Genomic DNA, 16,295 nt, shown 5'->3' with positions numbered 1-16,295 from the left:
ACTGGCTCAGGCTCAGAGAGAGACTTGTTATATTTTAAAATTTGGCACCTATTTATTAAAAAAAACTCTGACTGATTTGCACAACAGCAGGGTTCACTCTAAAATCAATTAATAACTTAGAAATTAAAATATTATGATCAATCAGATTGAAACCTTTTTTAAAATCAATTGTTATTAATTTAGCCATTTACCAGGCTCGTCAACATGCTTTAAAAAGAATGTATAAAAGACTGACTAGATAATGGGATGTTGATGTATTCTTTTTGTTACTGTACTAGTGAGGATCAAGGAGGGGTTCAACTTCAGCTTTTAGCCAATTTGCTACAAAGCTTTTGTACATTTTGCTGAACAAGGGGGATCAAAGTGATTAGTCTCACGCCATTGGCATTAAGATCAGTATCTTTTTTAGGGATTAGAGTAACATACCCCGTTTTCCAAATCTGGGGGTAAACTGAAGAAGTTGAAATGCAATTAACAATTTGTGTTAGTGGCTTAGTCAGTTTGTCAGGAATGCTTTTATAAGTTCAGTCTGAATATCTATGGAAGTTATACTATTTCGTTTAAGTTTCTTTATTTTGCTAAAAACTTGATGCTCAGAAAAGTAAAATAGTAATAGTGATGCTCAGGTAAAGTTACGTCATCATTTGAAATTTTCTGATTCTCTTGGTTCGTTTTATTTACATCAAGAGGCGGCAAAGACTTGATTATTCTGGCCAAATGACCATTTAACTGGTTAGCAACTGTTTTATCGTTAGAATCTGAACAAAAATCAACACCACTAGGGGATTTTCCACAATTTTTTTTTATTTCCTTATACCACATGCTAGGCTTTGATTCAAAAAGGTTATCATTTTTTTTGGTAATACTCAAGCTGCAGCCTTTCTTGTCATTTTACGTACTTTGTTGCGGATCATATTAGCATTTCCTATTTTCCCCTTTTTTTCTTAGTTGAATTTTATACTGAATCAAATCTTTAATATCTTGGGTTATGTAAGGACGATCTGTGTTGCACCGCATGAAAGTTCTTCTCAGGGAAGCATTCTTCATATTTGTCTCTTTCTTGTTAATAAAATCTTAAAAAATGTCTTCATGTTTGATTCTTTCTTGTTAATAAGTGCAGAAATTAAAAAAAAAATTGAAAGCGAGAAAGATTTAAAATGAAACTGAATTTAAGAATAAACGTAAATAGGAAAATATAGTATTGTGTAAGATCGGTGAAAGCAAATAAATTGATTTCCTTTCTTTGCACTCTATTATTTCATGAAGTATTAACTGTCCTTTTTTATTCTTTCATTGTATTTTTTTCTGAATTTAGGTTTTGGAACGAATTTTAAATAACATAAAAATCACCATAACTCAATAGCCATAAATAAAAATAATAAAAAAATCACCATAGCTATATGAAATCAAAGCAAATTCACACAAAAAAAAGAAGGGCTGGAGTTAGATGCACTATAATAATAAATTGAACGTTGTTGTCAGTTATTTGCATTTTATTTATTCTTAGTGGAAACGATGTATTTTCTTTAATTTTCCACGGAAATTTAGAGCTGCTGGTATTGAACTCTTTTTCTTGCTGGAAATATTATGGTTCTGGAGCGTAGAAAATCAACGCATTGAATTGTTCCAGGCAGATGAATTGTCATTTTTTGGTTCATTGAAAAATTAGGCTAGATCATTCTAACAAAAAAGAAAGCTCATTTTAGCCAAAATATTCTCCTTTTGCCAAAATATGCTATTCCTCATACAAAACAACCTCAAATACTCTTCTTCAAACTAGTGCTGTTTGTTTGTATTTCCCTTTTTAATTTCAATATTCGCTAGTGTTTCTAGTTGTTTTTCTCAGAAAACTGTAGAACCCCTTATTAAATACTGTCTGTTTGTGTAGAGACAATGCTAGTAACCTAGCAGATATTAGTATCGATAGCGCCACCCATGTTGATCAATGGTATTCTTGGGTTGTGACTGCTCTGTTTCTGTGCCTTATTCTACAAATATGTTCGTCAAGAGATAGTGCGTACAACCCCAAGAGTACGAAAAGGATTGTGGAAAAGTTAGTTGCAATGTAGATAGATAGTTTGGTTACGGAAATTTGGCAATTGTCATTCCAGCTTTCAAGACATCTTGGTAGATTCTGGCACCGCAATGTTTCAAGTATATCATTATATATCTGAGACTAATATAATGTTCTTAAAGTATTAAGCGTCCTCACCGAGGAGGGTTGTCCAGCTAGAGGAGTTGAGTAACGTCGTAATTTTGTGTGTCTGGTACAACGGGAATTTTCTTAAGTCTTCCTTTAAAATTTCCTTAAACTAGAATGGGATGTATTTCACTTTTAGATATATATTTTTAGAAATGCACAATAGTACATTTGTCTATTTTATACCAGTGCAGAAACAATAAGCAGTAAGCATTAAGATTAATCTAAAAAAAAAGTCCTTACTTCAATGAAAAATTAATTTAAGCGCTTTTTCTACTTTTTTTTTGTGACCGGAGAATTCCTCAACTACGTGTAAGGAACTTTTTTCTTGACCTGGTGAACTTGCCAAATTAAACTCGACTCGTTTCCAGAATCTAGCCTGAACTTGCAGACCTTAGTAGGAAAAGCAGGAACATTACAGCTGACTCTCCGAACTATGTCAGTATATTTGTGTTCGTGGATTTGAATGAATGTTGTAAGATTCTGTGTGCGTATTTTTGTCAGGTCTGACAGGACATGGCTTCGAAGCCCGTAGCTTTGTTTTTGGACTTTATATCTTTCTTAGTGACCATCAGCAGTAAAATTTGAAGAAAAGCTTTGGTTCAACGATGTCATATCCTTGCCAACATGTTTGGAAAATCAGTGACTTAAACATCAAATCTATTTTTCTTCTGGACGATATCCAGTCATCCAAACAAATCCTTTTTCTTGTGAAGAGTCGAACATCAGCTTTTCAACCTTTTTTATTTTAAAAATGCTTTTGATTTATCATTTGAATAGCTTGAAGAACAGGATTCTGCTGAAATTGCTAGAGATTAAGTACAACGAACAGAATCTTATATATTCGGTGAAATGGCCGGTTTCTGGACCAGTCAGTAATGAATATATAACGGAGATGGGGGGGGAGCAGTGGGGTAACTCCTGCTTCTCCTTGATTTAGGTGCAGTTTATCTTTTTGTTATTTCCTTATAGCTATTCAAATCTAAAGAAAAATTAGAAAAGAAACCTCTTTAAGATTTTAGCTTACGAACCGGAAGACGTACTTTTACCCGTGGGGAGGGAGAGCGCACAATCTAAGAAAAATGTTTATCTTTTTTTAATCCTGAGAGTTTAATGAGGACATGTCTGCATTCTTAAGGATCCATAGTCTATTCTTCTTTTTTTTGGGGGGGGGGATTTACGAAAGTAAGAAATGTCAACGTTTCTAGCACCAAGTTGGTAATTACACTCCTGATGCACAGCCATCTTTAAGCTTTTTGATAGCAGCTTCTATCTCTACAATGCTTGGAGGATCAGCACTTGCGTCAATTTGTAAAAATGGGATGTCGGTCATGGGGTGGGGAATATATTTATATATTAAGTATATTTTCAAAATAGGATGCCCATTTTCGTTTACTTTCTTGTGATCTGAAATTATGTTCTCGTTTTCATCTTTGACAAGTGATGAGCGGTTCACTTTTTTTCCAACTATCTAATTGGTTAGTCGGTAAACTATTCTGGAGTCACCTTATTTTGCAGCCTCTTCGGCAAGTGCTGCCTTGTCTTCTATCTGGTTTCGATTGTCTTTTCTTGCACTCTTTTTGACAGCTTTATCCTCTTCCTTATTATCATAACCGCAGATAGTCTTTATCTTCAGGTGTTGACGCATTCAGGATATCTCTCTTCGTTTCCTTGCGCCATTCTTCCTTTTTTCTTTTTTTATATCCGAGACTTGCCTTGGCGGTCTCATGGTAGGTATTCTTGATTATCAACCTCGTATGTTCGACATCATGTTTGTCAGTTTCATCTGTTAGATTCAAGGCCTCAAATTTGTTATTCAGAGAAATACCGAGAAATCGGTTTTTCAGCTTGTCGGTTTCAAACTGCCTATAGGTACTGGTAACTTTCTTCTTTTGAGCTTTTAAATTAATTTGTATTTCTGTCATCTTCAATATATGGTCTGAATTCACGTCAGCTCCTCGAAAACCACGTACTTCAAATAAGCTGCTTCTCCAACGTCTTGAAATTAGAAAGGGGTCAATTTAGTTTTTTTTTTTTTTTGACCATCTGGAGACACCCAGGATTATTTATGAATCGTCTTATGCTGAAACAATGTTCCACCTATGATCAAGTCGTTATTCAGCGTATAGTCTACAACAATTGCTCCGTTTTCGGTGATAACTCCTGTAGCATGTGGGTCCATGGCTTCTAGACAATACCGACGGTCTGCTCCAACTGGTCTGGGGCACATCTTGGGTAAACGCTTAACATTTCACAGAATTTGCCTTTTTATGGCACTGGTATTGACCAAGTGACATACAGTGGTCACAAATTCTGTCGGTCTATCTGTCTGTCCCGGTGTTGCTACTTCAGGCACTTCCAGGCAAGCTAGGACGATGAAACTTGACAGGTGTATCAGGGACCGGACCAGATTAAATTAGTAATAGTCATTTTCCCGATTTGACCATCTAGAGAGGAGTGGGGGGGGGCCGGTTAATTCATAAAAATAGAAAAAATGAAGTATTTAATTTACGGACGGGTGTTGGGATCTTAATGAAATTTGATTTTTGGAAGGATATCGTCTCTCAGGGCTCTTCTTTTAAATCTCGACTGGATCCGGGCACATTGGGGGGATCCTAAAATCTTGGAAAACGCCTAGAGTGGAGGGATCGGGATGAAACTTGGTGAGAAAAATAAGCAGAAGTCCTAGATACGTGATTGATATAACCGGAACGGATCTCCTCTCTTTGGGGGAGTAGGGGGGAGGGTTAACTCTGAACAAATTAGAAAAATGAGGTATTTTGAACTTACGAAGGAGTGATCGGATCTTAATGAAATTTGAAGTTTGGAAGGATATCATGTCTCGGAGCTCTTATATCAATATCTCGACTTTATCCGGTGAAGGGGAAGTTGGGGAGGGGCGGAACCTAAAATCTTGGAAAATGCTTAGAGTGAAGGGATCGGGATGAAACTTGGTGGGAAAAAAAAGCACAAGTCCCTGATACGGGATTGACATAACCGGAACGGATCTGCTCTCTTTGGTGGAGTTGGGGGGAGGGTTAATTCTAAAAAAAATTGAAAAATGAGGTATTTTTAACTTGCGTAAGAGTGATCGTATCTTAATGAAGTTTCATATTTAGAAGGACTTCGAAACTCAGATCTCTTATTTTTTATCCCGACCGGATCCAGTTTCATTAGGGGGGGGGGAATCTTGGAAAACGCTTAAAGCGGAGAGATCAGGAGGAAACCTGGTGGAAAGAATAGGCACAAGTCCAAGATAGGTGACTGACATAACCGAACTGGATCCTCTCTCTTTGGTGGAGTTGGGGGAGGGGAGTATATCGGAAAAATTAGAAAAAATAAGGTATTTGTAACTTAAGAATGGGTGATCAGATCTTAATGAAAATTAATATCTAGAAGGATCTTGTGCTTTAAAACTCTGATTTTAAATCTCTAATCAGATCCGGTAACATCGAAGGGAGTTGGAGGGGGAAGCCGAAATTCTTGGAAAACGTGAAAATCGAGGTATCTTACGAATGGGTGATCGGATCTCAATGAAACTTGATATATAGAAGAATCTTATGTCTCAGATTCTCCATTTTCAATTCGAATTGGATCCGGGGACATAGAGGGTTGGAGTGGGGAAACAGAGATCTTGGAAACCGGAAATCTTGGAAAACGCTTAGAGTGGGGATATCGGAAATGAGACTAGATGGGAAGAATAAGCACAAGTTATAAATACGAGATTGACATAATTGGTACGGATCCGTTCTCTTTGGGGGAGCTGGGGGTTGTTATTTGGAAAAATTAGAAAAATTGAGGTATTTTTAACTTAAGTACGGGTGGCCGGATCTTAATGAAATTTGATATTTAGAGGGAACTTATGTTTCAGAGCTCTTATTTCAAATCAAGACCAGATCTGCTGAAATTGGGGGGAGTTAGAGGGGGAAACCAGAAATCTTGGAAAATGCTTATAAATGTCTTAGATACGTGATTGACATAACCGGACTGGATCTACTCTCTTTGGGGGAGTTAGGTGGTGGGGTTCATTGCTTTGGCGAGTCTGGTGCTTCTGGACGTGCTAGGACTATGAAAATTCGTAGGTGTGTCAGGGAGATGCACAAATTGACTTGATAAAGTCGTTTTCCCCGATTCGAACATCTGGGGGGCTGAAGGGAGAGGAAAAATTAGAAAAGTTGAGGTATTTTTAACTTGCGACTGGGTGATCGGATGTTAATGAATTTTAATATTTAGAAAGACTTCGTGACTCAGAGCTCTTATTTTAAATCCCGAACGGCATTAAGCCTCATTAAGCCCGTTAAGCCGCATTAAGCCCGAGTTGGTTGGTGCGCTGGATTTGGGATCCTTCGTCTGAGAGGACGCGGGTTCGAATCCCAGTGTACCCAATTCTTCAGTTTGGGACGGGGGTCAGTGGCGTGACTCTGTAAGCTGAGCCAGAGTCGACCCAGCTTTAAATGGGTACCTGGAGAAATCTGGGGAAGGTAAACAGGAAGGTTGTGCGAAAGCACAGGATGGCTGGCCCCCAACCCCCCATTGCACTTCCTGGCTGAAGGGCCAAGAAACGGAGATCAGTACCGCCGGTACGGACTGTAAAGTCTAATGCCGTATCCTTTACCTCTTACCTTTTTTTTATAATTGATTCTTAGAATTTTAATAGAGCTCATACCATATGAGCTCTTGGCTCTTTCGACCATCGTCACAAGTGCCATATGAGCTCATAGCTCTTGTTCTTCGTCGGTTTGATTTGTGGGAGCATAGCAGGCAATGATGGTCAGTTTGGTGTGGTTTGAGATATATAGGACCACCAATAAACGCTCATTTTAGGGCTCCAGCTCTCCATTGCCTTCGACGCGCTAGGTGACATCAAAACTCGTACTCCCACACGGTGTGTTGCAGGATTTCTACTTAAAGCCAGAGTATATCCTTCGTCGAGTTACTCTAGTCTACATCCTGTCCATTTAACTTCACTTAGGCCAAGTATATCCGGACAATACAGTTTCATTTCTTTGATAACTTGTTAGGTTCTTGAAATCTGGTTTATTGTTCTTACATTCCAAAATTCTATTTTGGTGGTTCTTTTCGCAGTCAGAAATCGAGTCCATGGGCGTTGAGGGGTCGTCATCAAGAAGGTTGAAGTATCCGGAGCTATTGTTGACTTTTCAGTTGCAGTTAGATTTCTCCAGGGATTGTCCCACTGGGTCCAGGTGTGGGTTGCGAATGCTCAGCCCAATCCTCACCGGTGCAGCACCAAGTTACAAATTTATAAAACCAAAGTTAATGGCAACATGAACTAAGAGACACCTAAATCCTTAAGGAACTCGGTATTGATTTTTCCAGCTGTTAACAATAGTTGTCTGAAGTAGTAGACTTTCCAAAGAAACTGTTGAAATGGAATCACCCATATGTATAAGTCCTATGGTGAAAGGGCTGTACTTTTTTTTTCAAATTGGACAGATATATTATGTTTTTCCTTTTTTATTTCAACCACTTTATCATAATTTAGAGGTGAAATATATATGAGAAAGGTTTCCCGAGGGGGGAAGGGGCAAGACTTGCACGTCTTACTTGCTGATGCACAAAATTTCTTCAAGTTAGTGATGGCTCACATGGCGAAAGATTACTTGGATTATTTCTTGACTCTTTCTGGTTTTCCAGGTGGTAGCAGTACTTCAGGTTCTTGCATTTCACTCCTGTGAATGAGCAAAGGTGAATTTGATAACAAATTCTTTATTTATGCTGAGGTACATGCGCATTGAGAACAACAGGGGATGGAAATGGCTGACGTACCTTCAATTGTATACCAATTTTACGCTCTCTCCTAAAGGTTGAATCTATCTGTTCTCCTCTATTTCTAGATCTTTCTGTTTTTATTCTTATTCATTAAAGAAAATGAGTCTTATATCTTCATCTAATAATTGTTCTTCTTGTTTCATGAAATGTGTAAATGTTGCCGTGAATGTCCAAAATCTGTTGAATGTCGACATTAACCGGTGAATGTCAACAAAAACATAGTTGCTTTGTTTCTTGAAATAGTTGTTTTATGTCTTACGTAGATTCTGTTTTATTGTGTGGTTACTTGTTCTGAAACATGATAATTATCAGAATTCGGGATTATAATTTCACTATTTATTTTGTTGAACAAAAAAAAAACTTGCTAAAAAATTTGTATCTTTGATACGATAATTGTATAAGCATACTCTACTGTCTTGCTCTAGTTTTCTGTTTTTGTATTCAGATGCTCAAGACGGAAATTGGAGCCAAATGGAGAGAAGAGCGTGTAGACACTGCTCAATTTTATGTAGACAAATCAATTGACTCGTTGTTAGCAGATACAGAAACAATTTATACTGAAGAATTGGAAAGTGGTGATCGTCAAAGAGCAATGAAACGGTTGAGGGTGCCACCTCTTGGACAAGTGAAACCTCAAGAGTGGACCACCTTTAAAGTCGGACTTTTCTTTGGAGCATTCATTGTTCTTTTTATTATTGTTGTATTAGCAGGTATTACTCTCTTATTTACTTATATACTATACATGCGTAGTTTTTACTTTCTAATTATATTAGTATCTAGTTAGCCGAACTAGCATGCAGTAAAGGTAAAATAGATAAAAAATCCAAGGGTCTCGTTCAGTATAATGAAGTAATACTGTAGCACATGGTACATAGCACAATGCAATGCAGTATGTATAGACTAAGCGTTCCGAAATTTTCATGATGTTTTCAGGATTCTTGCACAATCCTCAGTTGCCGCAAAGATTTGTATGGCACTTGGCTGTCAGCCAAGTGCCATATAGCGATCGCGTTTTCTGTCGGTACCGGTTTGCTAGTTTGGACACTTCCAGATAAGCTAGGACGATGAAAAATTGCCGGCGTAGCAGGGATCAGACCAGATTAAATTAGAAGTAGTCGTCTTCCTGAGTTGACCATCTGGGGGGGGGGGGGGGGTGGAGGGATGATTAACTTGGAAAAATTAGAAAAAAGAGGCATTTTTAACTTACGAACAAATGATCGAATCTTAATGAAATTTGATATTTAGAAGGATCTCGTGTCTCAGAGCTCTTATTTCACATCCCGACCGGATCCGGTGACATTGGTAGGATTTGGAGGGGGAAACCTGAAATCTTGGAAAACTCTTAGAGTGGAGAGATCGGGACATTGAGGAGTGGAGAGGAAAACAGAAATCTTGGAAAACGCTTAGAGTAGAGAGATCAGGGTGAAACTTGGTGGGAAGAATAAGCACAAGTCCTAGGTACGTGATTCACATAACCTTACCGAATCCTTTCTCTTTGGGGAAGTGAGGGGGATTTCCTGTGCTTTGGCGGGCTCGTTGCTTTTGGACGCGCTAGGACTATGAAAATTGGTAGGCGTGTCAGGGACCTCCACAAATTGACTTGATAACAGTGTTCCTCGATTCTACGATATGGAGAGGGGCTGGAGGGAGGGGAAATCGTGAAAATTGAGGTATCTTAGGAAAGGGTGATCAGATCTTAATGAAACCTGATATATAGAAAGATCTTGTATCTCGGATGCTCCATTTTCAATTTGGATTGGATCTGGATATATTGAGGGGTGGAGGGGGAAAACAGAAATATTGGAAGTTAGAAATCTTGGAATACGCATAGAGTGGAGAGATCGGGATGAAACTTAATGGGAAGAATAAGTACTAGTTCTAGATTTGTGATTGACGTAACCGGACCGGATCTGATCTCTTTGTGGGAGTCGAGGGTATTTCTGGTGTTTTGATTCTTTACGTGCTAGGATCTCGTCACAAGTTCCGTGTGACCTCTTGGCTCTTGTTTTCTAAAGCTAAGGCTGCCGCGCCTGGAAAAAGGGTCTAAGTAGACTACAGACTTTTTATGTATTTTATTTTTAACCAGAATGTAATCAGGATTGTGTTACAGTTATTTTGCTGGAAATTTTTTTCCAGTAAAAAATGTTGTGTTTTGGAAAAATTATGATAAATTTTGATTCTGATATAAAAGTGACTTTCTGGGTCACATTGATGAATAATTGATGAACATTGATGAATGTATAGAAATTATAATTTGTTCGTCATCTTAAAACTATTTAAAGACACTTAGCATATTCTAGTCACTTTTCAAATAGATTGCAATCTCTGGCCCATAACATTTGGGGTAATTCTTCAATATACTTTCTGGGCAGAATGGCTTTTACTCAAAGAACAAAATTATATCAATAGCCTTTTTGAGACAACTTTCTTACCGCTTTCAAAGAGCAGCTTTCTTAAAAAGTTTTAAATACTTTGTGTTTGGTGCCCAACTATTAAAACATAATTGATTATGAATCAACAGTTAGGGAGTTTGGAGGAAAAAATCCCTTATGAAAATAAGTAGAAAATGAAAAGCTAACAGCTTGACACATTTTAAAATCAAACCTGTATGCTTTTATAGACATTTTTGAGGTCGTATATTAAGGCGCATTTGTTTAATTTGCAAAGTAAAATCAATTGTATTTTAGTCCCTTTTATATAAACATACTGTAATATTTGGCTGGCATATCATAAGGCTCAGAAGTGTGATAGGTTACATTGTCTGTGGTTTCACCTCGTAAGAAAAGATAACACCCTCAGTATTTTGCCGACCATTTAACTTCTGCCTTAACCAGTAATAACCTATCACAGGACAAATCAATCCGTGCGGGATCAAGCATCTCTCCTCTGTAACCTACTTCGTTTTAAGATTAACTGTTTTCCCCCTCGAATTCTTCACTTTCTTCTCTTTTGTGTTGGTTTTCAGGGTATGCCAAGTTGAGTAGAAAGACGATTTTTTATAACAGAAACCTTTATCTTTGCTGAGTCTTATCCATTTAAAAGTTTAATCTGAGTGACGAATTACCTTCACTTGGATGAACAAAAATTCTAAGGAAGAAGTTATAAGACTTCAGTCTCTAACAAAGAGGTAATTCCTCTCTAAGATGATTATGAAAGGGTTCAAGGTGATGATAATTCTTTGTTTCAGTAACTTTCAATGTTTTGTCTGGTTAGGCTGCATTAAAAGCTGGATTTTTTTTTAAAAGGGAGAACCTTCGCATGTTTTATCACACAAGTCCCTGGTAAATATATGGATTCTGAGCCAATTATGAACCAACTGGACAGTTGTAGTTAACCTTAATTCTGATTTTTATTTTCGCATTACTTTCATCACCTTTTTTTTTTCCTGATCGCTTATGATATAGTTTTACTATTTTTCAGCCAAAAAGCACAATCATTAGGGAGTTAATATTCAACAAACCATAACAAAAAACTTACTGTTAACAAATGAATTGGGTGTATAAGATTACAAAGAGAACAATTAAAAATTCTAATTCTATTGGAGAAAAATGTATTCGGTTCAATCTTAGCTTCAAAAAGCTGATGAAACAATATCTCAGGTTGTAAAGCATTCGCCGAGAAAGGGCATAATGTTTAAACACTTGAAGGACCAGATATTCGGAACCAAATATAGATCATGTTTCTTGATATAATTGCTATTTTCACTGCAGAAACGAATTACAATGGTATTGGATATTTTACAATGGCCCTCATCATTGTTGTTTTGTTTAGTTTTAAACGAATTCAAGCAATCCCCAAGAGCAGTGTGCCTAGTTAGAGTATTTCCATATAAACTATTGGGTTGTAACTCTTAAACTAAATAAAATAGGGTTGTTTTGCAAAAATAATTGGAACGAAGTCGTACAAAGTGGCGCTTTTTTATCTATTCAAAGGCTGTGTTAGATATTTATCTTTGAACTGTGTGCCATGTTTGCCAAAAAATTTAGAGGGGAGGGAGGGGCTGGGATTTTTTTCGATTCTTTAATGGAGATACAAACAAACATAGTATTGATATAAAAAAAAACATTACATAACAAAACATAGTATTGATACAAACATACATTGAGCAAATTTACCTAAAATACAGAATAGCGACTGTTTTGTTGCTTGAAGGAATCCTAGACTAATCTATCTAAATAGAGTTCCTTTTACCGCATTTTTTTGCAACAGCAATGATCACGAGATCATTGGAAAGATTTTTTCAGTGCTGGCTGTGATCACAGGTGAAGTAGCAACTAGCTTCGTCAGTGTTTATACGGCAAAAAAGATAATTGGTAGGTCGGACGAAATTTCGATAGCTCGGACAAGATTCATTTTTGAAAGATGCAACTTTACAAGAGAAATCTAAAAGTATTTGGCATAGTCAACGACATCAGAATCTTTTGATAATGACACGCAACCCTTTCCACTTCCAAAACAATTCAAGAAAATCGAAACTTGAGGGGTCAAGGGTAAGTAAAGCGTCAAGCAGAGGGACATTTTGAAGAAATGCTGGTGTATTTTACTCGTGAAACCATCTATTACCTCGAAGTACAAAAAAGTTTATCGGAGTAACCGGTTGTTGAGTTTTAAAGAAAGTCTTTGAGATAAATTGAAGCGGCTTGAAATCTAAGCCCAGAATTCGGATATATTTTGCTTAAAGTGTTACATTTGTTATCAATTCTCAGCTTTTGGAGTGTATGAAATCAGTACAAGTACCTCATAAATCAGCAAACTTTCGGATTGAAGTTGCTCTGATAAAGAGTTCACAATGACCAACACTTTTTCCAATGCTGAGACAAAAGAGGTTCAATTGATTATGTCCAATAGTCCGTTTGCACCGCACGCTGTCTCATCTTTAGGACTGTCAGAGACTGCGCTTAGTGCATATACAGTACATTCAAATTTGGCCTTCGCCGTGGAAACAAAGCGGGCTGCGCAAAACCAGCATGTCTACTGTCCTCTCAATTTCCAAGACTGTTTGCCCCTTCATGCGCCTGAATTCCATAAGAAAAGGTTTTTGCAACAGTAGCACATTCAAAACAATGTCATCGAAAATTAACAATCCTACTCAAGATGTGTTAAAAAATGAAACAAGCTTTGACTTAGGAAGTTACAAGGTAATTTTAAAAGTATAAAAGTGACTTGGTGTTTCCTCCCCCCTTCCAATGGGAGTACTTGCTTGTTTTAGGTAAAATCTTTCAATAGGTTTCTGAATCATTTGAAATTTAACAATTTTATTAAAAAATTAAGTACAATTAACATTCCTCTATGAGAGATCTTTTCTCTGTTCTTTTGTTTTATATTTCCCACGGAAATATAAACAGAACCATTGAATGAAATATCAAATTTTGATTTTCAATCTGCTTTTTCAGTTGCATCCTATCAATTTTTCTCCTTTCAGGTCTATGGCGTCGAGAAACAATTAGCTGGAACATATTTTTTCGCCTATATAGAGGGCCGTTTTGGATAGTATTGTTTGTATTTTTCATTGCTGGTAACGTCTCAGGTTGGCGAAGAAATGGTGTAAATCATGTCCTCATATTTGAGCTTGATCCTCGAAGCAGTCTCACTGATCAACATTTGTTTGAATTGGCAGGCCTTTTTGGTGAGGAGAAAGTTAATAATTTCTAGTCATACTAATATAAGTGGTTTTTCAAGTTGTATGCACTTTTAAATGCTTCTACACACACAACCTCTCATATTCTTTCAACAAAGGAAAATAGTTACATTAATTGTTGTCTATATATATATATATATATATATATATATATATATATATATATATATATATATATATATATATATATATATATATATATATATATATATATATATATATATATATATATATATATATATATATATATATATATATATATATATATATATATATATATATATATATATATATATATATATATATATATATATATATATATATATATATATATATATATATATATATATATATATATATATATATATATATATATATATATATATATATATATATATATATATATATAGGCTTAGCTGATACTACATAGTATGATTTAATATAATTTTACTAGTAATTAGTGAAGTTAAAGTGCCAAAAGTAAGTTGCATTTAAAAAAAATAACTTGAAGCCAAAGAGCTGAATTTACTTTTGTATTGCACTTGATGGGAGTCTAGCTACAAATTTGTCGCATCATTTAATTTAGGTGCCTCGAGCTACTAATCTTGTTAAGAATCCCACCTCTCTTGATAAATAGCCCGTCAATCCCATTCCCTTTTTTAAAGCTTATGCTTTGGCCATCTTTCAAGAAACTCCACAAGAATTAAAGACAAATCTTATAATTTTAGTTCAGTCTAACCTGCTTCGTACACCACCAACCACCCAATTGTTGACTATGCAGTTAAAATCATCGTACGAGGATGATTTGCTATGTCATGAGAAGTGTGGGCTTCAGTCATTTTTTCATTAAATTTACCATGTGGGCACTCGTAGTCAAAGATTAAGTTAAAATTTATTCTTAAACAATTTTCGTTAATTAACTTCTACTATATCCTATTTCTCGTAATTAATTGCCTCCAGTGGTAATCAGGATTGCCGCTATAGGCAATTTTGTCCTAAGTTTGGAATGTCTTTCTTACTTGACTTCGCGAATTTGAGGATTTTTTTTTTTTAAATAGTCCTGTTCTGCTAATTTCAAGATACGGTGAAAATTTGAGCATCTGCAGGTAACTTTGCCTGTAGCCGCGAGGCCTCATTGTGATCCAGAAATCACAAATTGTCAGCGTCTAAAATGCAGACCGTTTTTTCTTTTCTTTTTTTTTTAGTTACTATTTGGAGAAGAGATTAGTTGGTGATTATTCTAGTCTTTTCCAATGAATATGAGTAACTGGCGCTAATGTCGATAAAAAAAAAGCATCAGTAGCATCTAACTTGTGGTGACACTTGATATTTTTCCAAGCTGTGTCATAGTTTTTTTGTCAGGAAATAATATCAGGCACTTATTACTACCCCAGTTTTATCAATTACAGATTGATTAATCTTATTTTTACACTGGAAGAAATGCAAAGCGTCGCCAAAGGCTAGAGGACGTTGATATTTTTTTTTTTTTTTTTTTTTTTTTTTTTTTTTTTTTTTTTTGACACTAGGGCCTGTTCTCACTCTTGTAAGTTACCCATACTCTTTTTTTATCATAAGCAAATAGTCCTCTTTGAAACCTAAAAAAGCTTTTGCTTCTACTCCTCGTAACAGATGGCAAGAAAGAAACTAAGCTCACGGATGCTTATTTTTTCTCTTTTTTTGCCTAGATGTGATGTATCGAAGCAATGGTCCTTAAATGTCAGGAGAGAGCTCGTTTGAACGGAAATCAAAAGTTCTAATAGTTGTTTTAAGTAAAAAAAAATTGAAGGACAACTAGCCCTCCTGTCACGCCCATTTTCTCCCAAAGACATGGGATGAAAATTTTAAGATAGCCATTCGATTCAGCACAGTTGAAAGATCCAATAACTATGACTTTGATGATGACATGGTGCTCTATAGTCCCTAGGGAAAGAGTTGTATATCACATAATCTAAGTAATTATGTTGTACTTTTCGTCCCGTTATCAGCTAGATCTGGCAATGAAAAGCCCGCCAAAACTAAATTTTGAAGAAGATTTGTGTAGCTACAAAAACGATGCTATAATTGCCAGGAATTTGGTCACATTGTAGCGGCGTGTTCCGGCCTCCAGACATGTCCATGTTGCGGTGTTCAGGGTCATACGTCCAATGCTAGTACCCCATGCACGAAACCAATTGGATATGCAGCATATAAGACGTCAAAACATACATTTCAGTCATTCCAATGCCCTGAAATGAAAAAAATAATCGAAAAACGAAATGCTCCGATGAATGAACAGAATACTAGGATTGTTTCTTGGAATATGAACAGAGATGTGTCTCACAGAACCCCGGAATTGAACAACTATGTTGGTGTAGTGATACTCTGTGCATCTAAGAACATTTGCTGACAAATAATAGCCTCAGCTTACTCAAGTTTTCAGACAATCATATATTTTATTTTGTACCAGCCAAGTCTCATCAACGTCGGAGGCCTTCTGGTGGACTAGCGTTCGTTTGTAGCTCTGCCGTTGATTCTGAGAGTCTTCATATAGCTGGTAACTTTATGGCTATAAGGGCTAGGAACCTTGCGATTGCCCATGTGTACCTTCCTACAAACTACAGCGACGGAGAATCCGATAACCAATTCTCAAAAGCAGTGCGAGTTCTTGCAAAGTGCCTCAAGACCACT

General features: G+C 36.4%; 1 protein-coding gene across 3 annotated transcripts in view; it reads left to right on the top strand.

Annotated features, from left to right (window-relative positions):
• LOC136032286 (solute carrier family 53 member 1-like) overlaps positions 1 to 16,295 on the top strand; it is an 86,133-nt gene that overhangs the window by 38,575 nt on the left and 31,263 nt on the right. For all 3 annotated transcript variants that reach the window (XM_065712565.1, XM_065712558.1, XM_065712575.1), the window contains exons 5-6: positions 8,436 to 8,700; positions 13,413 to 13,616. In XM_065712565.1, the coding sequence (XP_065568637.1) occupies positions 8,436 to 8,700; positions 13,413 to 13,616 (469 nt within the window). The remainder of the gene's footprint in view (positions 1 to 8,435; positions 8,701 to 13,412; positions 13,617 to 16,295) is intronic.

The sequence above is a fragment of the Artemia franciscana genome, chromosome 1 (assembly GCF_032884065.1).
Source record: "Artemia franciscana chromosome 1, ASM3288406v1, whole genome shotgun sequence".
NCBI classification, from domain to species: domain Eukaryota; kingdom Metazoa; phylum Arthropoda; class Branchiopoda; order Anostraca; family Artemiidae; genus Artemia; species Artemia franciscana.
This window is presented reverse-complemented; position numbering and strand designations above follow the sequence as displayed.